This window comes from Branchiostoma floridae, chromosome 10 (genome assembly GCF_000003815.2).
Source record: "Branchiostoma floridae strain S238N-H82 chromosome 10, Bfl_VNyyK, whole genome shotgun sequence".
NCBI lineage: Eukaryota > Metazoa > Chordata > Leptocardii > Amphioxiformes > Branchiostomatidae > Branchiostoma > Branchiostoma floridae.
The window spans coordinates 9,860,455-9,887,615 of NC_049988.1; the positions used below are offsets into that span (position 1 = coordinate 9,860,455).

Here is a 27,161-nt window from a genome sequence, read left to right on the forward strand (position 1 = left end):
TACGCAAATTACTCAATTGACATGTATATTTAATTATCTAATTTCTAAAACAGTCACAATCATGTTATTAACTATATCCTGCCTCTTGAGCTGTTGTCTTGATAAAAAAAGGGCTCTCTTTGATATCTTACTTATACTCCAGTTAACAAAAATGTTTATTTTTTTACATTCTTAAAAGAGCACAAAGTACAAAGTTCTTCTTTCTACTTTCTATTTTGTATAAAGAAAAAAGTCGTCATTTGGTTGCTAAGTCTTTGATGGCTCATACATGAAAACATGTCTCAGAGTAAAAATGTTAAATACACAATACATTTCAATTGTCCTGCGCACTACAACAATATTAGTAACTTTTCTACGTCTCAAGATGTTTAAGGAAAGTCAGCATTTATAATCAACACGTTTGCAAAGAGAAACGTGAAGTAAATTACAAAAAAGGTTGTGGAATTTCCTCTGGGTAACAATAATCAGAATTGAGTAATATTAGTGTAAACCAAGGAGCTCCTTGGTGTAAACTTAGCCATGGCTCTGCCATTGAAGACTAGTCAAACGAGAAAGCACATCTAGTATTTCCAATGAAGTTCGTTTGTTCTAGGATCAAACTCCAGAATAATGCCACTTGATATATACCCCTTACAACCTAGAATAGGCATTGTAGGGACGTGCCTGCAACTACAACTGACACCAATAAACAATACCACGTCTGACATGGTATTGTTCATTGTTGCTAATTGCGGTTGCCCTCTGTCACAGCACGACCATGCAAAAGCGTCCTCTAGCGGCGGCTGCGTTGTTGTGGTTTCTTTCTCAGGCGTGCGAGCAGGCCGTCAATCTTCGACATTCGCGAGGAAAGATCCCGCAGGCGCGACATCACCTGATCGACAGAGGACTGAGGGGTGCCCTGGAACAGAACAGCAAACATATTTCTTAAGTGCCAGAAATAACATATATTCATGTACGTACTGCACGGACCTTCCATTTGCTTCAACCACTTCCTACCTAATGAAGACGCATTCCTCAGTATATTGCTGTCTTGTGCATTAAAGAGGAGCCACAAAAGTTTAGGAAAATGTAAGTACACGTACAAGAAAACTAACGGGTGATAGAAGTCATGGCTATTAATGGCATGTGAACTAGCAGACATTGTGTCCTTGTGAAAGGCGCCTTACACTACTTTAATCAGCCCAGACGGTTGTAAATATGGGTACCTAACTTCGGTTCAGGAGGTAAAATTGTGGAAGTAGCGAGAGAGAGAGAGGCTAAACTACGGCATCAAAGGTATAAGGACCTTTGAATTATGAATTAGCTACACTGATGTCTGTTCCCTCTAATTCATTTACCTTGCTCTCTTCCGATTGACTGCCATCAGAGGCACTGACTTCTGATTGGTCAGATTCAGGTTTCTCATCTTCACGCCCCAAGACCTGATCCAATAAGGTACTGATCTCATCGTGGATGCCACTGGTTGGAAAGAATGGCTGAGGTTCCTGAAACACATCAACAACACTCTAATTTAAAAAAAAATGCTGGAAGTTATCCTGGGCATGGACCCGCCGAATTGTCAATAAATCTGCCATTCATGGAAACAAAACTAAATTAAGTTAAGGTCCGTTAGCCAAGTCTATGATAAAAAAAGACAACGGCACAAAATGTAATAAAAAAGTCTTAATCATAATTTGTGTATGCTTCGTGATATACCCTCTTATTTTCTTTTTGTTCCGCAAGCTGCCAGGTCTGGCACCATTTTGGAAATGTTCCCCTATACAGTACAAGCTGGCATGTGAAGAATGGTTGGTTACTAGGCTACATGTTCATGTACTTCCCCTATAAAAACATTTCAAGTTGTTTGGGCAGCTCACCGTTTGGTACCTGGTACGTTTGTCCTGTCCGTTCAGACACAGTTCCCCCGGGAACACAGACTTCAGACTCCGCCCGTACAGGCGCTCCGGCGCGGCGCACCACGTGCCCTGGAACCCCCGCAACGGGGACAGGTCGATCTGCTTGGAGTCCATCCAGCGACGTAGGTCTCTGGCCCTGCGAGAATTACGTCGTACGTAGATGTGAGAAAACGCTACATCAAGAAAGTCATGTGGCCCAAGGGCAATTGAAAAGGAGATGGACGCGTTGCCCTATAATGTCCCCTATATATATGAGATGTTTGGTGCGAGATGGGCTCATCTATACTGACGCCTGTCCCCCGTACGTGTATATGTATATCTCTTACAGAAACGCCACGAACACAAACAACGCAATTCTTAGATTAGGCGCGAAAATTGCCTCTAAAACTGTTATAAAGCTAGTCGATAATTTCTGGATACCTGCTACAGTATGAATAAGGGTTCTAGCCAGTCTCTGTCCTTCCGTCCTTTGACGGAATCTTGCAGTTGGGGACAAAAATTCTGTCCATTCCGTCCTCTGTGACGGACAAAAATCGGCATGTAAAGACATCAATTGAACCAAGCTCAAAGGCAAAGATATGTCCACAGACCTACAGTCACAGATGAGCGGGTTGTAGTCCAGACTGAGAAGTTCCACGGGGTGGTAGAGGATATCCTTCTCCCGCCCGTAACTCGTGTTGAGATAACCCAACTCGTTATGGTCCAGGTACACTTCCGTCAGCTGCGGCATCACCGACAGGTCCGGCACCTTCCGGATCCTACACAATGTATCGTGGGTGGACAATAACATGGAGAGTTAGTTATACAAACATCCGTTCCTGCCTGTCTCCAGCTACACCATCTTCCATCTCGCATCCTGTCACTCAACATTACCGAAACAACCAATGACACAAAGCAGGACAAACAAACAAACACACAGACTGAAAGCAAAAAATCAAATTTTCACACAAATAAAAAATAAGACTGGGAGAAGAACAAAGACAAAATGCGTTAAAGACCAGAAAGAGTACACATAAAACGACATCTACATTTAAAGTACAATCTGCAAGGCTTTTTCGGAGATATACATGACATTACATATCTTTGTTACGTACCTGTTGAAGCTATAGTCCAAGATCTCCAGGTTGCCGGCCATGGCCAGCAGCGCGTCCATGTGCACGCTCGGCAGGCGGTTGTGGCGCATGTCCAGCTTCTGTAGCTCCGCCAGCCCGACGAACGCAGACGACGCGATCTGCGAGATCTCGTTGTTGGCGAGATTTAGCTCGCGCAGGCGCGGATTGCTGATGAAGGCGCCGTCCAAGACGTCGGCGATGGAGTTTTTGCTGAAGAAGACGGAGGCAGAGGTAACAGAACTAGTAAGTAACGATATAGTTTTGATATATTCTACAGGAGAATCTGATTTGCTTTGCCATTATAACGTAAGTAAGAACAAGATATCTTGTTCAGCACCAAGGACAGACCAATATATGGGGCAAAAATGTTCAAATCCAGTTCTCCTGAAAGGGAGATCGCGGTGACAGCAGTTTTAATTTGATCTCTGCCACCTTTATGGCTATTCTATTTACATCCGTCCTTTCTAATTTAAGTACTAGTGCATTTCATTCTTTCTAGTTCAAACTATTACATTAGGTGAATGGTAATTCATTTTTTTTACAGAAATCGGCTGTTGTTGGTTATTATACTTAATAAGCCCGCATTAAGGTTTTGATGATAAAACTTTCTTCGCGTTATCCACAATGAAATTGAGAGAAAATGTTAACGCACCTCAGATCGAGGTAGAGTAGCTGAGGAAGCCTCTCTAACTGCAGTACCGGAATGTCCCGCAGACAGGCGTTACTGAGACCTAACCGTACCAGCTTGACCAGGGGCTCAAAGGTTTCATCATCGATGGACTTGAAGCAGTTGTGGTCCATGACTAGGATCTCCAGGGAGCTCATACCTATGGAAATCAACAACATATTGTACAAAACATTGTAGCAATACTGTGTGTTGTGTAATTATAAGTGTTGCAAACTTTATTTGATATCTCTAGTAGCTTCCCCATTTACACTAGACTGTGATATTTGAGCGACCGAAAAGCGACCAAAATTGAATTTGTGTACCCTTGATGTAATGATCATAACACAATACAATATGTAAAATACAATATGTAAAAGCAATTTATAGACAACACAGAGCGTTTAAAGAAGGAGTAGTTTTTCTATGAAATACGTTGAGCCATCTGTGGCATTTTTGTCGCTTAAATACGGTCGCAGATTCTAGTAGAAGGGGGTATAAGACTATTGGAGACTGGAGAGGCAATAGTGGCAAGATATTGGTCACTGCATAACAAGGTTTGGAAATGCGCTGTGTTCTACGATGTCCAATTTCTTGCCATATATATGGAGAGGGATATGTAATGTCCGATTACTAACATTATGTTGATTGGAACGTCTACGGCCCGGTTTACACGAGGCAAAAAATGACCTGTAACAAAAATGTCCTACGACGTTCAACGAGCGTCGCGTGTCCTAGGACACATTTTTTGCCCGTGTAAAAACGAAAACTGCCCGTGTAAAAACGAGAGTCTGACAAGCGAAAAGCAAAAAAAGCGTCGTAGGACACGCTCCGTGCGTCGAACGTCGTAGGACATTTTTAGCACAAGTCATTTTTTTGCTTCGTGTAAACCGGCCCTTATATGCAACAACAAACAAACAAAGAAACGAACCGACAAAGTTGACCGCTTTAAGTCGCTTGATGTACCCGCTGATCTGCAGGGTGGTGAGGTTCTGCGGCAGGCGGAGCGCCTTGGACGGCACGGCGGTCAGGGACGTGTTGGCCAGGTTCAGCGACGTCAGACCGGGCACCCAGGCGAACGCGAAGGCTGGCACCTCTGAGATCGGGTTGTTGGCCAGGAGGAGGTACTGTGGTGACGGTGAAGATAACAGTCAGTTTACATGCACAAGGTACGTTGCTGAAGGTCAGACATCCATGTATGTAATAAGATAAGATATTCAAAATAGTAGTTATTCAAGCAAATAGATATGGTTTCGGAAATGGTCAGACGTTTAAGGTAGCATCAACTATCTTTCGACATTAACACTGTGGAGATCTTGTTGAAGAGCAGGTTTTAAAAAGAGATTGTCTTCAACAAGATCTCATTGCCACTGAAGAAAGACAGTGGGTGCTATCTGAACCGTCTGACCGTTTCCAAAATCATATCCAGTACAAGGTACGTAGTTACTTATGAGTAGTGGTGTTCCAAAGGCAATGGTTACACCGATATGAATCTATATAGCTCATATATGAAGTATCAACTTCGATAGGCTGTTAAGAATTCTCCGTGGACTTGCTACAAGATCTACTTTGAGGGTCAAAAATCCACAGGACACTACGAAGTAGAAACGATTGTTGTTTTTGAAAATACAAATCATACATAGGGGTTTTATACTTTTTTTTAATCTTTACCGTCTTTTCTTTCCTTTGTCTATAGATTCTTTCTGCTATGACCACTTACCTTCAGATTGGGTACGGCCCTCAAGGCGTCCGTGGGTACCTCTGTCAGCTGGTTCTTCTGTAACGACAAGGCCTCCAACTCAGGCACCCCCAGTAGCTGCTCTTCCCTCACCACGGCGATCTTGTTACCGTCCAGGTACAGGTTCCTCGTCCTAGTCGGTAGACCGGAAGGTACGGACGCCAGCTCCCACGGACCCTGGCGGTTACACGTGACGGACACGTACTGTGCGGCTGTGTCCGAGGCTCCGCAGAAGGAGAAGGGGCCCCGCAGGCAGCGGCACTGTGCCGGGCACGGCTCCTGCTCGGGGACAGGTGCGGCGGTGGCCGCCGCGTCACACGTCTGACGGTACGGTCGCCAGCCAGCCTCCGAGTGCGTAACAGAGATCAGCTTCCGGTCGGCCCACTATGAACAAGTCATTTATGACAAACTCACTCAAATCTATGATTTCACAGCGAATTCATGGTATGAATCGTATGGGACGTAAAAGAATAGTCGTTTAAACACTCTGAAACATATTCAGATGCCTTTGCAAGAGAAATATTCACGGACAATGATTTATTGTTGATACGATACCCGTAGGAACTTGTCGAGGTTGCAGTCGCAGGACAGCGGGTTGTCGGAGATGTCCAGCGCCTGGAACCTGGGCAGCCGTGTGAGCAGACGGCTGGACACCGACCTGATCTGGTTCCCGTCCAGCCCCAGGACCTTCACGGTGGGGACACCGTCCAGCTCCCCCGGCGCAACCCTCCGGATGCGGTTATGTCCTAAAGAGTGAGAGAAAATGTCATAGTATGCGTACCATCATTGTGGGGTTTTACAAGAGCTGTAACGTATGCCGTACGATTGTCATTTAGTCACAAACCAAGGAGGTTGCAGAAACTCAAGCTGGCATCTTACTGCACTTGGGGCACCGGTCCGGCACTGCGGGGTTTAAGAATTTTCTTTCGTTTTGTGAATTTTGTTGTCTTCTAAGTTCTAAGTCATACTTGTGCGTATTACGCAATACATAAATTATAAGAACATCTCCGGAAATAACACGACAGTGCCGCAGTGAACGAACCCTACAGTGCCGCACCGGAGCCCCAAGTGCAGTGAGATACCACTTTATTGTCATTCTTGAGAGAGTCGTGCATATGTCCTACAAACTTCAGTTGTCTTGTTGATTACGGAAAGGGCTGCCTAATATCCTGGCCGGCGGTTAGTTCTACAACAGCCTACTTCAAAATATTACATTATGAAAATCATTTTTCTGTAGCTACAAATTGGCCTTTAGACTTTGCGGCTAGATAAAGCTTGTCACAAGCTTCAGTCATAGTCGCGGTGTCAACTTAAATCATCAAAACTTTTCCTTACCTAGCTGCACGTTTTCCAGGTTCTTCATGGGTTTGAAGGCTTTAGTCGGCACGGCGGACAAAGAGTTTCCTTGCAGGCTGAGTTTCTGCAGGCTGCAGCCGTTGATGAAGGCGTCTGGTGAGACGTAAGTGATCTTGTTCATGCTCAAGTCAAGACTCTTCAGGTAGGTCTGAGCACCGAAGGCGAAGACGGAGATGCGCTTGAGGTTGTTTCCCGCCAGGTTTAGGCTCTGCAGCTGGTCCAGACGGACGAGAGCTTGTCTTGGAACCTGTAACAGGTGCGATGTCAACACTGCCCTACTTTTTGTTTTCACGACAAAGCCTCCACTTCTTATGTTTGAACCTTTCAACAATCAGAATTCTTTGGTTCTTTGGCGTTTCTTCGCACTTTTTGTCGTCTGTAGCCAGGAGGCCAGACTGTGTATAGCGTCTGCACAGGACAAATCCTAATGTAATTTTGTCTCAGGGCTGTGGAGAAAAATTTTATCAACATATACAAGTAAAACAGTTTTGAATTGATTTTTAGACATACCTGGTACAAACAGGCGTTAGAGAGATCCAGGTACTTCATTCTGCGGAGCGAGCAGATGGACTCTCTGTCTATCCTCTCAATACAGTTGGAGCTCAGGTTCAAGGTTTCTGAAACAGACAAACCAGTCGTCATCAAGCAGCTTTTTCCTAGAGAATAACAACGGGTCTATTGATGTTACATCTGTTAATGTAAATTTGCAGAACTAAAGTAGGCAGTGAGGTGGCCATTTGGTTGAAAACAACTCTTAAACCGATTTTTCATTCGAAGAGAGACAACAAAACATAACCTTCGTGGAGAATGATCGAGTCAAAGACAGACCTCTTAAGTCAATTCTTCGTAGATGCATGTTATTGTTAGAACATTAAACTAATAATTACAACAATGAGCCTTTATTTTCAACTTGTTATCATGAACTTTCAGCTTTAAGGTTGCAAAGAAAGTGGACACTCATAGGATATTTGTTAACCACAGAGTAGATTAAACCCACCTAAGAAGGGTACGTCGGCAAAAGAATGTTGTACGAGGTTGTGGATGTTGTTGTCTGAAAGGTCCAGGTGACGTAAGTTCCGGACCTGCCGTAATGCCACTGATGGAACTTCCGTCAGCCGGTTTCCGGAGAGGCCCAGAGTCCGGAGTCCGCCAAGCCCCTTAAATCCGTTTTCAGCAACCTGCAAGAATAACATGAAAATATAAATAATGAAAGATTGTACATACCGAACAGTATTGGACTCACGTGAGAAAGGTAAGGGTTTTTATGTTTGTCTGTGTGTTTGGGGTTGCTCTGAAACTGCAGGGGCGTTTTTGTCAAAATCTTTTGAGGAGAATAACTGAACAAGGGAACGACAATTTTGATTTCGTGACCTTACCTTGCTGATGTTGTTGTTGTCCAAATAGAGCGTATCTATGAAGGTCAAGTTTCCGAACGTGTAGTCGGGAATATACGAGAGCCGATTCTTGCCGAGGATTACCGAGCGCAGGTTCGGGTAAGGCATGAGCGACATCGGCGGCAGCCTAGAAATGTCATTCCCACCTGAAGAAGGCCAAAAGGTGAGAACGAAAGATTTAGTTGAACTTTCACTTATACTTAATCTTTGCCAAATTCAGTTAATTACGTATGAGATAACCCCATTGCCTAATTGAATATGAATATTTTTTTTCAATCAGGGAAAGATTAAGCCAAAAACACTCATACCAAAATCAAGATAGTGAACTGTTGGCTCAATCCCAGCAGGCAGTTCGGTGAGTCTGGCCTCGTGACACCACACGTGACGTACGACGCAGTAGCAGGGGTCTGGACACGCATGCGCGAGGCTCAATATCGTCACTAATGGCAACAGGAACAGCAGTCTTGCACGTGGCATGGTGGACAAAACGTTCAACAGGAAACCTGTGAAAATATAACTTTGTGTAAAGTGACCAACAAAAAGGCATGCAGAATACCAAGCAACTTTTGAGTATACCGTTCTGTGTACGCAGCAATTATCGTTATCTACCAACAGCGTTTATTTAGTCCTTCTACCGTTCTCAAGAAAATAGTGACTGGTTTTAAGGACGCTGTAACGTTCAGATAGATCAGAAAATTTACTTCCGGTCGTCATGGAGTTTGCTAATACCCCCCTCACATTAGGCGCGATTCGATCGGAAGACTAGTTTACGAGCTCTAAATGACATTTTTGTGAGTAAGACGTCCGGTGTTCTCACGATCATCTTGCGATTTTTAGGGATCGCCGGCAATTTTCAGGAGTCTTACGACGGTCGCGGTGCAGCGAAACATGTTCTTAACATAAGCGACAAGTCGCAGGAGATCTCCGAGATCGCAGAGCTCGTTACCGAGTCGCAGATCGTGCGTGCAAATCGTGCGTACTTCGCAAGGGTATCGGACAATAGTCTTGCGTCAATCCAACGATTGAAGACCGATAGGCGAGTACAGACATAGTTATTAATCATCGAGCGCAAATCGGATGGCGAACGCCCGTTAGTCGGGCGACGTTCGGGCGACGTTCACCCGACTTCCGATTGTTTACAAATATTGAATTTCTGGGAATGTGAGGGTAATTCTAACATTGTGGCCCCTGTGGCAGTATGTAGGCTGGCTTTGTGACACACTTTCCTTGCTTGTGTCATTTCTATCATGCCCGCGCATTTCATTCATTGGTTAAAAAGATTCCGACAACAAAATAAGCAACATTTATTGATCTCTTGCCTTTTTTGAGGAACGTTTTGTGTTCCTTGTCCGCGTGCAAGAGGTCATGGGAGGTTCATTATCATAGATTTATTCACCGTCGATCGCACGAGGCTCGCTTATATGTGAGGAGGACAGATTTTGGGCGAAAATTACGCAAGACCATCTTAAGATCTTAAAATCAGCCGACCTTCCTGCGATCGCGAAGTACGTCCGAAGATCGTATATAATGTGAGGGGGGTATAACCACGGTACGAGAAGAGATGGGTGGGCCGGATACAACCATTCGTCCACTTGATATTTGTATGTTAGAATTTAGATTATCTACTTGTATTTATACCACCTTCATTCATTTCATGTATCTAGTCTTTGGTCACTTGCAATTAGCCCCATGAGCATGAATTTGCAAGAAAACACTATTTACAACCTTAGTCACGTTTTCCTCCCACTGTATGAAGCGCCACCTAGCAATGCAATTAGAAGTACCTAGCAATGCAATTAGAAGTCACTAATGCAGTCGGTACTGCCCTGATGTTGCAATTGGTCCAACTATTCGCGGGCCCGTAACATCTGTTTGGAGACTGCGTCAAGTTTGAGATCCCCAGCAAGTGTGACAAATGACAAGACCCCCTAGGCGGACTACTTGGTCTCACAAGTTGAAACCTTATCACATCAGGCACCGCTGTTGGAAACACAAATGTTACACCGTGAGACACCACAAGTCCAACCAACTGTCGTCCCCATCATCTATTTCGAATACCACTCAGTATTTGGTGCATAGCGTTATTTTTAGGAAAGGAAACTATCTCCATTTGAATGACGACAAAGTATTAAATGTACAATGTATTGTCCACTATATGCCACGCTCGTCGAACCTCCAACCGCGTTGCTTCCGTAAGAAACGCTTATCAACTGTAACAAAGAGAATTCTATATTTGAGGCCAAGTATTATGATACGTTCTAACAGTTCAATCTTGCAATATTCTTTAATTTCTTCAGAGAGGTGAGCACATTTTTAAACAATCTAGTGGCAACTACCTGACCCAGTATGATTTTGTTTCATTCCAAATTATTCCGTTCTGAGAGATCTAGCTACCTTACGTCGTTACAGAAGTCTATAATCCCTACACCCACTATCCTCTATCGTCAGTCAGATAAAGTGCACACACATGGACTAACTGTACATGTAACTGATTTGCTCGTGCTTACCTATTAACATCTACTGGCGTCGATTGTACAACGACCAAATGTCTGCCTGCCAGTACTAGCCTGCCAGTGGCGTGTGCTACAGCACACAAACTCGTAGCAGATGGTTTACAATAAACAAAAGGAAACTAGGGCAAATCGCTACCAAGGGGCGTGACTTTGTGTAAGATCCTGCAGAGTAAAATGATAGATTGTACACACTGTGGATTATTGCTACATATGCATTATTATTGGACTATTGCTGCATATACATTGCCCAAAATGTTTTGTTAGGTTGCCGCGTTCAAAAGATAGAACACACAGTTAACGATCGAATAAATGAGATTTCCTGGCTTACAACAGTTTACAATTGATTTACTACTCATATGATTTAACATCATAAGCTATATGTAAGTAAAGAAACGAGAACCAATTGTGTTCCCGATTTAAGAGACCTTATCAGACACCTTATAATGTTACCTACAGTCCATTTCACTACTGTGTGGGATATGAACTCTGCCTTAGGGTCATTCGAGGAACTCTTTATTAAACACTGAGGAAACAGGTATGTTTATCGTCTGGATGATATAACTTGCACTTCCTCGTGTTCGTTCACCATCGACTGAAGTTAACCTGGTGAGAGGTCGTCAGTACAAATCTCTGAGCAGATTCGTGGAGGCACACTTTTACTGACGTCTGTCTCTCTTCCTGACGTCTAATGCTAGTTCACCTTCAGCCTATATCCATTGGGTTTGAAAACACGGTATTTATGGGTGATTTTTCATGGATATCAAGACGACGAAATAGTGGTATTTTGGAAATGTTGCAATTTGGAACCAGTTGACTATGTACCATTCTACAGCTGCCTCTCTCGCTTTCTGATGTTTCCCTCTGATCTCAATTGTTTTTTGCTGTCCCACTCATTCTTTAGGGGCTCATCTTGTTATTTATCTTTCATTTTAAGCCAACGAAATAACATTTTCATCGTCCTGAGAGGTCCTGAGACGAAAGAACGGGCTCTGGAGACAGCCATGTAACAGTTTAATCTCCAAGTAGATGTTGTGGCGGCATAAAATAGTATCATAAGCTGGGGAAGGAGTTTAGCCTACTAAGCCGTCAAAGGAGTTCATTAGCCACCGCGGTGGCCAATGCTTACGATACTGTCTTATGCCACCGCAAGATCTGCTTGGAGATTAAAGGCAGGGCTGTCTCCAGGACCCGTCCTTTTGTTTGATCTGCTTGGAGATTACCCCTCTCCCAGCTCTCGCACTGTGCCACATGTCTCTCCACATGCTAGACGACGGCTGACCACACGCCCACTAAGCCGGAGGTAAACAGTGATGTGACCAGGTCAACACGTCTGGATCACATTTATTAGCCGCCGTCTCGGATACTCCCCCACCCCAGAGCGATCATTACTAAGCAAATCAAAGCAAACCCGGGGGTTCAGTTTCTGGTAATGAGTTTGTCGGTTTCATTTCAACTTAGTCTCTACCAGACTCTCGCCTGGCTGGCTGAATAGTAGTAGGGGACATTGGCCAAGTTCGGAATTAAAGCGTAGTAGAAGTGAACTGATAACGATAGTCTGCAAAAGACTGACTGAAATCCCATGGTAACTTTTTTGTCCCTATTTGACCAATATCTTCTCTTTTGTCATTCAGCTGACAGTCTTTGGAGCCTATTTTCAACTAAGTAAGTGACTAGCATAGTCAAGAATATCAAAAGAAGAAAGAATGCATGCAAGGCTAAAGTTTATATCAAACTTGTTTCTAACACCTTTTAAGTTTAATTTGTGGCGATTGGAACCGTTCAAACTTGCGGTGTAATATATCGTCAGATATTGCCATATGACAGGACAAAGATACATACAAGTTTCTGATGAGATTGTTGTAAGAAGGGTGTTGTCTGAAGTTCTGGAAACACATGGCGTCTCTATCAAGGTGTTTCAACAGTTGCATATAATAATGATATATTAAGTCTAGAACTAGCTATTCGGGAGCAATGCCAAGTATGATGGTCTTAAGCTTCTGGGCAGAGTGACGAAAGTTTTAGAATTACTTCAATTCTAAGGTAAGATATGGGATAACTTTGGCTGTTGGCCAGTAAAATTTTCTTTATGATGGACGAGATTAAAGCTTTTGAGTCTACGCGTGTGCCTTATGGTAGTGACGACCACTGCTGAGAGAGTTTTTAAAAGAAGAATCCGTCTGACTAACCTGCATTAGGGTGCCCTATTTTTTGTCTCAAATGTCGGTGATCGCGCTAACCGTCCTCTTAAACAGTCCAATGCGAGGCCGAGTTGGAAGTCTAGATCATTTTATACATTGTTGAAGATTGAAAGGCTATGAAATCAAAATACTGTCTTATCTTAGTTAAAAATGACAAAATGTTTAGACGACTTACTGAGACCGGCGACGGTTGGGAAGTCCTCTGCAGACCCGTTAGGTTAGCACTGCCCCTGCACGAGTTTCCTCCACTGCACGTCTACCTGGAGGGACAAACCATTGTTTTCAGAGGGGCGGTAAAGTGAAACATTACTTTTTCTTTTACTTTTAGCCTGTATGGCGGACCCCGGGCGAGGCGACACCCACTCTTCTTCGGCTGAGGAGAAATATACAGTTTTCACTCTCTCGGCGTTGTTGGCACATTTTGCTCAGGGTCTAACTCTGGGGTATCAGGAGTAAAGGTCCTTTAGAATTGGCCATGACCTGTCATGGTCTTGGGAACAGTCTGGCATCCAGGCTACTTTTCTTCGTGCGGACACACACGTACGTTTGGTTTGTGGTCCTCCTCGACAAACATTTTGTTGTGATAGCTAAAGCCAACACGAAAGACTTCGTACATGGAAAGTACCACCAAGGGGTTTGACATGTGGTTCGTTTGACTTGATGATGGAACAGTCCTGCTTTTTTCAAACAAGTGGCACCATTTTGATGAAAGCGTAGTTTGGTGATAGTTAGGTACGATATTTGTCAACGCCAAAAGTCTGACGTTCGCATCAAACCGCAAAGCACCTGTCATCTGATCTGTCACGGCCGACACCTCGAAAGAGCTGAGGATACCGATACCTCTATGTACCAGCTACCGGGGAGCCGCAAAGACAATGTACGATCCGAGCTCATGGCACTAAGACCCCTTAACACTGGACGGTGATCACAAAGAGAACAAAATTGGATCTGTATCATCCTTGGTTTTAAAATCGGAATGTGATACACTGTGCAAAAGTTTGACTAAACGGGTAAGAAAACACACGTACACATAACGTTCAAGAAACAGTTCTTAGATAATGAAATTCGTTGAGCGACCAGCCAAATATTTGGTCGCTCATGGATTGCAGCAGTGCAAAGGGTGTGCGCGAGATTTCGTTTTCTTTTCATGACGCGGGGAGGGATGTGGAGTACACATCAGTACAATGCATCACGATGTCCTACAAATCAAGAGATTCGGTTTCTCAACTCATAATACTAAAATACCTCTTTACAGTACTGATTTGGTTTTCCATAGCTTCCAGCTTTCTTCTCGTCTTTTTCGACACCCCACTCCGCGGATGATTTAAAAGTTTAGCGTTGTCTAGTGAAAGAGCAGTAATGTCACAGTTGACCGTGAGCGTGAATGACGTGGTAGGGGTACAACTGGCATGCCTCGAGCTATCAATTTAAGATCTGATCGCCCCCTAACCCCCAAGGATATCTGTCAAACCTAAACTAAAGACACAGGGCGGTAGTAATCTCCAGGCAGATCAGCCGGTGGCATAAAGCGTTTAGCTGGCCACTAGTGTTCTGTAGATCTGCCTGGAGATTAGGATGGTAGGGCGCAGGTTTGGCTCCAAGAATGTCAGCATAAGGCCTAAGAAGAAAGTGATTCCGGTTACCAGACCGAGCAAACCTCTGCCGACCCAAGGCATTTTTGGTAGCTCACTGACAAGGGACATGAAAAGCTTGATCTGACATGACCCAAGTGATGACAAAGTTGTAGAATCATTTTCCAACATGCTTTCCTCATTCCCATTGCAGCAGAAAAGGTCTATTACAAACAGTCCAAACTAGTGGTCCACTTTACCCTACCTACCGACCCTATTTTTCCAGGACTTTACTCGGAAACACAGCATTAAATTTCCTAGGCCTAAGGCATGCACACACGTCCATATCGGTGTAGTAACACAACACCAACTTCGCAAACTTCAAAGCCAGAAGAAAAATGTAGTCAGTCTGCTATAAACGGTGGCACCATCGTGCATATTTCAGGGCATACTTTTTCTGGGGATCATTTCAAATATGCTATTATAACAATATTACTTACAGATAATAGTGATTCGTAGTTCTGCCTCTCTTAAAATCTCAAATGAGCAGAATTTGCTGTCATTTATCTGTAAAAGAATTTTGACTTCTGAAAACTGCAGGTTGTTCGGATTTCTCTGACATCTGGTCAAGTTGACGTGATGAAGGTCAAGTCGTGACCTCTGTGACACACGTGGCCCAGTTATGTCTCCTTGAGACACGGGCGACAAGGTCATCTGGGGTGGAAGCAATTAGAAAAGCGGCAAGACATTCAGACTTATGACATATGAGTTACAAAAGACACAACTTAAGACAGCCAGGCACGTGCACTTTATCATGATTCTATCCTGCTGATGTAATGAATATACAATCATGAACATATTATCGTACGCAACAGACGTTTTCGGGTTAAGCGTCCCTCTACTTGTTCTCTTTATAAAGAAGACACGAAGAATTGTAGACTTCTGTGAAAATTAGAATGATTCATTTGTAAATCATCGCAGCCTAAAGGCTGAATGATGTAACAAACAAGGCTATTTTGTTAGCTTTAAAGTTTGATCATGAGTACAAACAGAAGAAGATTTCAGATTCAAATCCTTCCTTTCGTCACATTTTTTTTTCGATTTGCTTTCGGCCAGACGAGGACAATGGGGCATGTTTTAGTAACTTATTCTAACACTGTGCCACATACAAAGTACATGTACAGACAGAAGGTAAAGTTTTTATTTTACCTCTCTGACTGAAGTCAGGTACCCATTTCTACACCTGGGTTGTGTAAAGAGCCTTTCCCATTGAAGGGCACAACGTCTTGGCACGGCAGACTTCTAGGTTCCGAGCCCAACACGCTACACACAACACATATTGTTTCATTGGAGACTTTCCCACAAGGCTTTAGTGTACATCTAAAACAGAGGCGCAAGAAGGGAAGGCGAAGAAGCAAACATAAAGGAAACGTGACACACGCTTACACCAAATACTCATACCGCACTCAGAAGCTAGCATGAGGATGCTAAAAGACACGGCTCCCGATTGCCGTCAATGCCTGAAAACAGATTATAAACGGGGTGGTTCAAAGTTTACTATGTCTGAGCCATGTGATGTGTCATGTTGACTCATCACATGGCTTAGAAGTCATGGATCAGACGAATATTTGCAATGACCTCTAAACTCGATTTGTGACCTCTAGCACGAACCCAACAGACAACAGTTTGGTCCAGACTCACTTTGATTGAATAGTTTCCTCACATGACCTCGTATTACGTCTCAGGGTTTACCTAGTCCTAACTACCCCATCTCTATCCTTCTTCAAGAACTTATCATTGACTCCTACACTGTTATTACGGGTTTACGATAGCAAAATCTATATGGCCAAACGTTACGATGAACCATCTTTATCATCATGTTGTTCTGCTTAACGACGACTAAATCAAGTTCTTTTTCATCAGTTTATATCACCACACAATACAAATAACATCAGCAACGGGCTATCCAGAGCAGACGTTTCATGTTTTCATCAATGACGTCATGACTGAAATCATCTTTCTATTGTCACCTATAATAGATGGTGCATATTTTTTAAAGGTCTACAGTTAACGTTACACTCTTTAATTATTTTGTGTTATGTAAGATATAACCTGGATGTCCGACATTTAAAAAAATAATCGCCATGTGTAAAGCCTCACGTTTCGAATTGCAAGATGCCCAGCATGTTTCACTCGTTTGGAGTCTATTGTCACTCCTGAATTGAAGAGAATCTTAGCATAAAAGCTCATCTGTATGGCGTAGTACATATTGAAGATTTTCCACTGTCTTACAACACCAAAATTAGCTTACCTCGAATTTTCGAGACTGAAAAAAAGCTAATTTTGGTGTTGTAAGACAGTGGAAAATCTTCAATATGAAGAGAATCTTCTTGGCTGCTACACGTCCAAGAATAGACACCAATGAGACTTCATTGTAATGAGCATTGATAGGACCTCAACTGTGTGACTGATTCTGACACGGCGCCCACCCTGATTTCGTCAGGTACTTTGTGACCCCAAACGACCTTACACGATTCTCTTCCACGGTCTGATAGTCACACAGAGTGCTGTCACGGCTATTTCACTCGGCCGTTTTGCCCACCGATTGTGACGACCTCGCCTTGACCTTCACCATCAAAATGGCCGCCATGCACAGCATGATGGGACACCTGTTTAGGCAAATGGCTGACTCCCAACCACATGTGTGAATGTGTAGTCAAAGTATCTAGGACGGATACACGGTTTTCACATTGACTCAACAAACAGGTCACATAATATATCATCATAGCATCACGGGTTCTCAGGTGGTTGAGATAAAGATTAGAATATCCGTGACATCTTTGCATTTCTTGTCGACACCAGCAAACCATCTTCGACTATAAATGATATAACGTTAGAAGTGACGACCTAGTTATGATCAGTTATGAAACTCGAAAATTTTGATAGAGTCAAGTTGACATTGATCTTAGACAGTTTGGACGCCGCTGTTCTAGTAGTCGTTTTCGTTTAAGATGTAAATAACGCCAACGCTGTTGTTCGAGCGGGTTGAGGTTTCGAGTCTTGTTTACTATCGCTAACAATTCGGGTCATTTTGTTCTTATCCAAAGCACTGTAAGGAAATCATTACTACCTGGTGGTCTACATGTAGATAACATGCAGTCTGTCGAACAGAACCAACCAGTGATAATTACCGTCGTTTATGTTATTTTACACACTGGAAGGTGCCGATGGGAGTGAACAGAGCTCCTCTGTGCCTGTTCACAATTAACCCAGTGTTCCAATTAGTACTTAGAGATTATCACAGAAGATTGTCTGGGTATCTGTGGGGATGTTCTGCATTTCATTGTCTGGGGAAAACACTGAGCTTTGAAGTCCCAGACGGTGGATTGTATGGCTGTTACCAGATTGCATCTTCGGGCCACTGGAAGACTGGTACCTAGCACTTTAATACACGTCTTAACACTTGTGTAACGTTATATGCTCAACCAGCAATTTGCATATACGCTTCAATATGTTACCCCAGGACCTAAAATTCGAGAGACGCATAATCATATCAGGCGACAAGAGAGATTTTTCCTTGAAATTTCTTCTAATAAAACTAACAGTTACAATGAAAACCTAACACATATGGTGCATTGCCAGTAGATAGATCACATCACAAACATGTTCAACATCTTTGGGACCAAGGAAGTTATAACCAGGATTCTTGGTTAAAAGAAGAAAAGACGTTTGCTACTTTTTGTTTGTTTAGGATAAATTTTGTTCATCAGATCGAAGTGTCGAACTGACGAACTGCTGTTGCTAGTTACGAAACTATCCCTGGTTTCAAACTAGAAACAGGTTCAACTTCCTTCTTGTCCGGACACCGCAAATGTGAACCGCATTGTTTTCTTACGCACGGCCTCGTCGCAAAGGTTCAAAGAGCTGGGGAAATCTCGGTTATCAGTCATCCGTGCAGTTGTCTAGTCTACAGAATTACTTGTGCTCGAAGCCATATGTATGTCTGATAGGCAGAAGTAATGTTATCTTCAGTTCACGTCATTAGTGGCTATCTAACTTAAGACACGTACACACACGCACACAAACACACACACAGAGACCGAGACACACGCACACACACACACACACGTACGCATGAGCGCGCACACATGAACACGCACACAGACACACATGCACTGACAAGCACACGTTTCCTTATTGGTAGACCACACGGCGTAAACACGGGTGGAAATTAGAAAAGGTAAAGCGATTATTGTAGGATTATTTCTGATAAACCCAAATGGTTCAATTCACCATTGAGAATTTGTTTGACAACCCTGCCGCTACCTAAACATGAGAAGGGAAGTAGAGTGGGCGGTGGGACCCAGGAGGCCCGGCCTTTCTCTAGCAGAGTTCGTGCAATATAGGAAAATTTATCTCTCTTGCCTCGGGGTAGAATAATAAGCAGTTGTTACTCAAGGTGTGTGTTGTGATATAAATCACGTTTTGGTGGGCACACAACGGAAGAAACAGTCTAGGTAGTTTTCAATATACGTAATCCCTGCTCAGAGCACAAATCGGGCTGTACTGTCAGGAAAATTGCTGGATTAGGCTCAATAGGGGCCAACCACTACAAATCGTCCAAACCGGTAGAGTAAAAACAAATGGTCCATCTAAGAAAGTGCCCAAAGGGATTCTAAATGAGTCGGTAAAATTTCCTCAAACGGTTGTTTGTCGGTTCACCACCTTGAAAACATCGCTTTAAAAGACTTTTCGTCCTTTGCAACTTGGCATTTCCATAGTATAAGTAGCTAGCTGTAGGAAGTACTTACAAATGACACTTTCCAGGCTTGCTGTAGCGATGAAAAACTTTGAGAGAAGACTCGGTATTCTTCTTCAAGATGTTGGGGGTTGTGTTTCAATAGTTTGTCAAGCTAGCCAAAATTAGTTTGTTAAACGACGATGTACTTTGCAGCCCAGTGTTGAGATCATCATATACCCCATCCGCTATTTTACTTTTTTTTTCTAAACCAGCCTCTTTGTCTTTCCCCTTCCTCAGTTTTCAAGAGAGCTGAGCAAAGTCTTTGGGGTACTGTCCTGAGGGTCATGATGGTTCATGTGCATTTGCAACGCAGAGATTATTTAGCCTAAATTTAACGAGTGTATCTAAATCTTAAACATGGACGAATCGAACTGAATAGTCCCTCGGAAAGCTGTCCAATGTAACCGGGAACTGTGCCAAGATACAACAGTGCCTAGACGACACATACAAGTCTCTCTGTTCATCAACACTGGGGTTATCAGAGTTCACGTTTGGTGACAAAACGACAAACTGTGGTTTCAGTCAACTCATGTTCCCTTTTCTCACTGAGCAAGACAAATAACAGTCCCAAAGCCAACATACAAACGCATACACCACGTAGCAATAAAATCATGCTAACATCGACTACTCTAAAGATATTACTCCTTGTTATTACATATTAGACAATACCCACGGATCTGTATACATGTCTACTGGGACTTCGTTATTCCCACATTGCGAAATGTGTGTCACATTATTATCTACGAACAGATGTTCCGGTAGCAAAATTCACTACGACAATATCCATGGGCCAAGGCTGTAGCTGTATCCATTGGCTACTGTCGAAAGGCCTTGGGGAATTCGAACCGGGAGCTTGAGAAACGTGACGGTTTTACTACATCTGCTCGGAGATGAGGCCGAAAACACAGGACACAGAAAGACTTGGCATCGTCCATGGCTAGAACACAAGAGCCATTGTGCTCAAAGACGGGTGAAATTCAACAACGTGCTCGTCCAATAAATAAGTTCTGTGTTAGAAGCGTTCAGCTCATAGTCACTCTGAAGATGTTTTGGAAGGAATTATCGGTAAAATCAGACAGTCTGTAAATTTCTGGATTGTTTCTTTAATTTAGACTCACATCTGTGTATAAATGGCCGAATTTTACTCTACTCTACTCTACTCTACTGGTAGTTTCTCAATACGTATACCACCCTTGTCGCACGGAAGAGGAAACAGCTGTATAACACAGAAGGCCATGTTGATCACCGTGAACACAACATGTCCAACATTCCATGAACATTAGATATTCCTATGCATGGTAAATTCACAAAAAGGAGTGGAATTTATTGTCCTCTTAGTGCATTTTCATATATATACAGATATGCACAGAGTATCCAACAGACTCTATTCTTCAATATTCGTACTACAAGCCAATACGCAATACTAGTACTGTAGTACTATTACAGTATTAGAGTAACTTTGAAAGCCAACGTCAACTTACCTGGTTTGGCCAATCGATGGAGTCTGTGCTTCTCAAAACCTCTTTCGCTCAAAACTGCATCCTATAGTTTACCCCAAAACAGAGGACTTCAAACTGTAGACGTCGACCGTTTATGTAGTTTATCAATGGTTCGTGAGAGAGATCTAGGCCGAGAACACGGTACCAGTGTCGCACTTTTCGTACTGGCGGGAGCTCGTCGCACTTGTGGCGTGAAGGGGTCAAACCCCTGCGGGAGTGGGTCAAACAGTGGCAGAGGATCAGCCCGGAACTTCAGAGCAAAGCAGGGCAGACAGCCGGTTATGGAACGTCAGGGCATTTACTGTATCTGTCAGGCCGGAGAGAGAACCAACCGAGACGTGTCCCTGAAGTGGCATTGGCGGGCCGCATGGGGGCGTGAAAGAGGAGATAACTTTACAGAACTAAGATTAAAGATGATCTAAACCATCTTTTTTACACGCATACCATGTGTTAGGTACGGAACTTGGACTTGTAAATTCTAATACAACATAACTAGGGAATTCCAGTACAGCATAACTTGGACATTCTAATAGAGAGTCTACTGTACATCTTGGAAATTCTAATACAGCAGTATAACTCTTTTAACACAGTATAACTTCGAAATTCTAATACAGTATAACTTGGAAATTCTAATATAACGTTTCTTGACTGGACAGAAACCTCGCACGCTGTATTAGACTACCAATATAATCTATATAACGACAGTATCGACGGAGACAACACTGGTAAGTAGCGCTGTGTCATCATCATCATGTGTACCTCTTACCCAGCGTCTTTCTGGTATTTTCCGTTTTGCTCGGGGATCTTCAGCAAATTTGCTTTGTTTTCGTTACCGTGTCTTTGAAATATCACATTTGCCTCATATGGCCGCCGCTCACTCCCATTGCTCTTACATGTAAGGATATTACGGCATCGTGCTGAGCTTTTTATCCCAGATAGTCACCTTCCACCTAACAAGTAGTTTAAAATACAGCTAATAACATTGTAATGGGTAGAATTTCATCCTTCACTTGAACCAAGACACGAGACATGACGAGACGGAGGCGTCTACCACAGGTACCCCGTGGTTCCAATTTCGGTCCCGAGACCCTCATGTGTAAAACATTAGGCTCCTGAGAACACTCTTTACACAAGGCCAAGTACATGTAATGGGAACAAGTGATCAGGTCTAGAAGTGGGTGCCCTGTTACATATGGGCATGATGTGAGGAAGTGACTGGAACATGCATGGGGCGATATTAGTGTGCAAAAGGGCCAGATATCTTGTTGAGGTCTGGTGAAGAAAGCCAACTGCTTTTAGACTGGAGATATCAAAGTGTGCCAGAATACTTTGGGATTCGCTGTGGAAATACTTTTACACGTGTTCTCAACTGGAGGTTTCCTCTACTCTTTTCTACTTCACCTGACATTAAAACCACCCACTGACATCATGTTACCTCTTTAGGATCAATCCAGATACGATTGTGAAAACATCGTTGTGAAACTGAGGGGGTGTGGGGTGAAAATCTTCCCAGGAAATCTGACAAAGAGCTTGTTTTCTTCATCATTACCATAGAATTACAAATGTTCTAAAAAAAGAATTTGCGTCCAACGGCTTTTATCCTTTTTAAATTTACCACACGGAGGCCCATCATCAAAATTTACCTTCGTTTTCTAGACCACTTCCCACCTACGAAGTATCATAGGGACCTATACACGCGCACACGCACACATACTCGAGTGGCTTGGCTTGACATAAGCTTCTTAGCGAATGTAACAATCAATATGGATTGAGAACTGTTAACCCATTTTACGGAGAGCAGGTGCAAGGTCAGCGGCACCATGAGACGGTCTGGACTTGAAAACTGTTCACCATTCATCATGCTTAGATGTTTGAATTAAAAACACATGGTATACATGGGGCAGAGATGGGACGCGTTCGCCAGACTCAACAGAATTGTGTACTGTATAATGAATGGAATCACTCCAATGTGAAAGGAATAAAATGTGTAACTTTGAGAAGATAAATTTGTCTGAACTTGTGAAAACGTGGAGGGGTACGCACTGGTGCATTGAGGATACTGAAAAATGATATTTACTACAAATCCGGTGCTATGGCATTGCATGCATCCACTTGCATTGCATTGGAGCTAAAACTAACAAGTTACCAAATGATAACACCACCGAGAGTTTCTATGTCAGCCAATATCCATTCAAATCATTTCAATGTCTTCCTGCTCCTTATGATTTCGAGGTCTAATCAAGACCCACCCACATATCAAGTATGACGGCAATGCATCTAAGCTGTCTCCATCTATGGTGTCAACACACAGACACAGACACAGACACACGCGCTGCACACATATACATATTCGCACGCGCCTACACACATGAACGCTCATACCGAAAACAAAACCTTCAGTTATCACGGAGTTAATAACAATTTGCGAAATTTGGGTCATACGTCACAAATCTAATATCAAAGCATTTCTTTTGTTGGCTGTCTATACCTCTCTGTTAACTTAAAACATCTGCAAACTGCATATTCTTAATATTGCTAAATCATACTGTTAAAGCATCTGACACCCTCAAACATCCTTCTAGAGATGACAGAAAAGAAAATATTCTTCGACAAGAGACAGGTGTGTATCTTAATGTCCTTATTTTGTAGTTTGCGGCGCCCCAGGTACCGATTAGGATTTACATGAAATGATTGACAGTTGTATATAAATAGTATAATCCAATCCGTTGAAGACAAATGAGGAACCACACGGGAAAGTAGGCCACATGTGGGACCTATATGTTACAACGAAGTTCCTTTGGCTGCCCGCCCAAACGTGGCCTTTGTATATTGTTTATATTTAACGTATACTCCAATTTATTTTGTAAGAAAACTGTCAACATAAAAAAAGAATCATGTACACTAAGAGGAAACAGACACACATTTCTACACGATGTCGCCAAGGCACATGCAGATCCTAAATTTATATACAACGAAAATTCTATTTAGTGCAAACGTACAGCGTGATATGAAGACAAATGCATGGTACTGTAACGTTATGTATAACTTTTAAGAAGGGTGAAAAGTTAAACATCTTTTTAGTATGATGTAAGACACCTGTTAAAGTGATCCTCAGCCTGTTATAGTCTGTACAACCTATTTCAACAGATGTCTGAAGCTCGTTGATTTGTGCTGTTACTTATTATCAGTTAATCATCAATTATCAGTCGTCTTTGAAGTCTTGTTACATCGGTATCAGTTTTAGAGGCCTTAATTGATACTGCACATATTGTTTTCTAATCGGCCTGGTTTGACATAATCTGGTCCGATTGTTATATAAAGACACTTTGGATAGTTCAAGGGTGGATCAGGGAAAGGGTGGATATTTTGGACGTTTATGAAATTATGTCAATTTCTGTTGGCTTCTACTTCTTCTGGTTCCAGTGACGTTAAAAGAGTTATGTCTATGGCATCCAGACTGGCCCAAGAGTTTTGAGTCCACTACTAAATTGAAATTTTAATACTAATTGAAACCCTTGACCTCTTTATCTTCTGAGTTCTTTCTAGAAAAGTCTGTGAAAATGCTGTTTTCTGACATTCGAGAATGCCCGAACTTAAGGTTCTGGGTCGGAGTTCGGAAGGGTGCTGTAATACCCCCCTCACATTAGGCGAAAATCGATCGGACGAAGAGTCTGCGAGCCCTAAATTACGAGGAGGCATGACCCTGACGGGAAGGGGGGAACTCTGCCATTTCTTCGCCGGCATCATGGTCATGCCTCCTCGTAATGTAGAGCTCGCAGACTCGTCGTCCGATCGATTTTCGCCTAATGTGAGGGGGGTATCTAACGTTTGCTCCCTATTGTATGGTGATCGTTATAGCTGAGCATAGATTTGTCGTATTTCCTGAAAAGTCCGTGGGTTGTATTATTTTTGTGCGAGGAGTAGTTGGCCAGCCAGCGAAACCATTTTTGTATTAGTCCGCTGCAACGGTGATGCGGTTTTGTCGCCTAATGACCCAAATAGCAGCGTTTTTCATGCGATTTGGATGAAAAACTGCGTCATCGGAGATTGCAAAAAAAGTTATGATATGGAATTTTTTTAATTTTCATTTTGCACAAACATTAAGAATTTAGCTTCTCTACCGCATAGGGCGTTATCCTAGGAAAATTGTTTTTTTCTAAGCAGCGTCGATCAAAAAAGCGTTAATAATGATACTTTTCGGGTCTAAATATAAAATTTCACTGCATATTCTACCCAAAATTTCAGGTTCAATTTCAGCACAGTAGAATATGTATTGTATTGACTTCATATGGCTATAATGAAAAACGTTAACGTTGAAATTACCAAAGGGGTATAAGTAGTTAGAGGTGAGGGTGAAGTAAGGGTGAAGTAAAAAAAAAAAATAAGGGTTCGACTAGCGGTTACCGAAGGGTTCGCTTAACGCGGTTACTTCAGGGGACCCTTCATTCGAGAATATCTCGGCAACAAAGAACGATATTTCAATGCGGTTTACGGATTGCAATAGGGTACTAAAGAACCTATCCAACCATTCCAAGTTCAACCCCCGAAAAGATATTTAAACATTGAGGAAGTTCGACCGAAAGGGTTCGCCTGGCAGTTACCGCCATCACTCTACCCGGTGCCGTGACAGGCGATGGTTAAAAAAAGGAGCTAGCGGTTGCGCCTAAACAGGCTCTGTATACTCAAGAATATCTCGAGAAGGAAGTATCGGAATATTTTGCGGTTTTCATCTTTCAATTCCTCACTAAGGGACCTTTATCCAACCATACCAAGTTTGCCAGGCCGGAACTTAAACTCTAAGCTACAATCTCAGTCTTAAGTCATCAACCTACCCGGTGCCGTGACAGGCGATGGTTCAAAAAAGGAGCTAGCGGTTGCGCCTAAACAGGGTCTGTATACTCAAGAATATCTCGAGAAGGAAGTATCGGAATATTTTGCGGTTTTCATCTTTCAATTCCTCACTAAGGGACCTTTCCAACCATACCAAGTTTGCCAGGCCGGAACTTAAACTCTAAGCTACAATCTCAGTCTTAAGTCATCAACCTACCCGGTGCCGTGACAGGCGATGGTTCAAAAAAGGAGCTAGCGGTTGCGCCTAAACAGGGTCTGTATACTCAAGAATATCTCGAGAAGGAAGTATCGGAATATTTTGCGGTTTTCATCTTTAGATTCCTCACTAAGGGACCTTTCCAACCATACCAAGTTTGCCAGGCCGGAACTTAAACTCTAAGCTACAATCTCAGTCTTAAGTCATCAACCTACCCGTGCCGTGACAGGCGATGGTTCAAAAAAGGAGCTAGCGGTTGCGCCTAAACAGGGTCTGTATACTCAAGAATATCTCGAGAAGGAAGTATCGGAATATTTTGCGGTTTTCATCTTTCAATTCCTCACTAAGGGACCTTTCCAACCATACCAAGTTTGCCAGGCCGGAACTTAAACTCTAAGCTACAATCTCAGTCTTAAGTCATCAACCTACCCGGTGCCGTGACAGGCGTTGGTTGAAAAAAGGAGCTAGCGGTTGCGCCTAAACAGGGTCTGTATACTCAAGAATATCTCGAGAAGGAAATATTGGAATATTTTGCGGTTTTCATCTTTCAATTCCTCACTAAGGGACCTTTCCAACCATACCAAGTTTGCCAGGCCTTAACTTAAACTCTAAGCTACAATCTCAGTCTTAAGTCATCAACCTACCCGTGCCGTGACAGGCGATGGTTGAAAAAAGGAGCTAGCGGTTGCGCCTAAACAGGGTCTGTATACTCAAGAATATCTCGAGAAGGAAGTATCGGAATATTTTGCGGTTTTCATCTTTCAATTCCTCACTAAGGGACCTTTCCAACCATACCAAGTTTGCCAGGCCGGAACTTAAACTCTAAGCTACAATTTCAGTCTTAAGTCATCAACCTACCCGGTGCCGTGACAGGCGATGGTTCAAAAAAGGAGCTAGCGGTTGCGCCTAAACAGGGTCTATATACTCAAGAATATCTCGAGAAGGAAGTATCGGAATATTTTGCGGTTTTCATCTTTCAATTTCTCACTAAAGGACCTTTCCAACCACGCCAAGTCTGCCAGGCCGGAACTTAAACTCTGAGCTACAATCTCAGTCTTAAGTCATCAACCTACCCGTGCCGTGACAGGCGATGGTTTCAAAAAAGGAGCTAGCGGTTGCCCTAAACAGGGTCTGTATACTCAAGAATATCTCGAGAAGGAAGTATCGGAATATTTTGCGGTTTTCATCTTTCAATTCCTCACTAAGGGACCTTTCCAACCATACCAAGTTTGCCAGGCCGGTGTGACAGCGATCTCGCCCCCCGTGATCTCGCCCCCCCGGGGGCGAAATCACTAGCGATCTCGCCCCCCCGGGGGCGAAATCACTAGCGATCTCGCCCCCCCGGGGCGAAGTCACTAGCGATCTCGCCCTCC

The 27,161-nt window shown here is 43.1% G+C and overlaps 1 protein-coding gene across 2 annotated transcripts in view; it reads right to left on the reverse strand.

The window, feature by feature from the left end:
- Window positions 1-70: 70 nt before the first annotated feature.
- LOC118424018 (chondroadherin-like protein) overlaps window positions 71-27,161 on the reverse strand; it is a 30,129-nt gene continuing 3,038 nt past the window's right edge. Inside the window, exons 1-16 of one of the 2 annotated variants that reach the window (XM_035832433.1) lie at window positions 20,724-21,057; window positions 13,046-13,130; window positions 8,468-8,662; window positions 8,142-8,305; window positions 7,763-7,943; window positions 7,276-7,382; window positions 6,745-7,012; window positions 5,965-6,155; window positions 5,392-5,793; window positions 4,603-4,798; window positions 3,660-3,834; window positions 2,990-3,217; window positions 2,486-2,653; window positions 1,857-2,031; window positions 1,338-1,484; window positions 71-898 (exon numbers count right to left, since the gene is read on the reverse strand). In XM_035832433.1, the coding sequence (XP_035688326.1) occupies window positions 773-898; window positions 1,338-1,484; window positions 1,857-2,031; window positions 2,486-2,653; window positions 2,990-3,217; window positions 3,660-3,834; window positions 4,603-4,798; window positions 5,392-5,793; window positions 5,965-6,155; window positions 6,745-7,012; window positions 7,276-7,382; window positions 7,763-7,943; window positions 8,142-8,305; window positions 8,468-8,636 (2,697 nt within the window). In that variant the 5' untranslated portion in view covers window positions 8,637-8,662; window positions 13,046-13,130; window positions 20,724-21,057 and the 3' untranslated portion in view covers window positions 71-772. Of the gene's footprint in view, window positions 899-1,337; window positions 1,485-1,856; window positions 2,032-2,485; window positions 2,654-2,989; window positions 3,218-3,659; window positions 3,835-4,602; window positions 4,799-5,391; window positions 5,794-5,964; window positions 6,156-6,744; window positions 7,013-7,275; window positions 7,383-7,762; window positions 7,944-8,141; window positions 8,306-8,467; window positions 8,663-13,045; window positions 13,131-20,723; window positions 21,058-27,161 lie in introns of those variants that run through there. The other variant, XM_035832434.1, reaches the window with a different exon arrangement.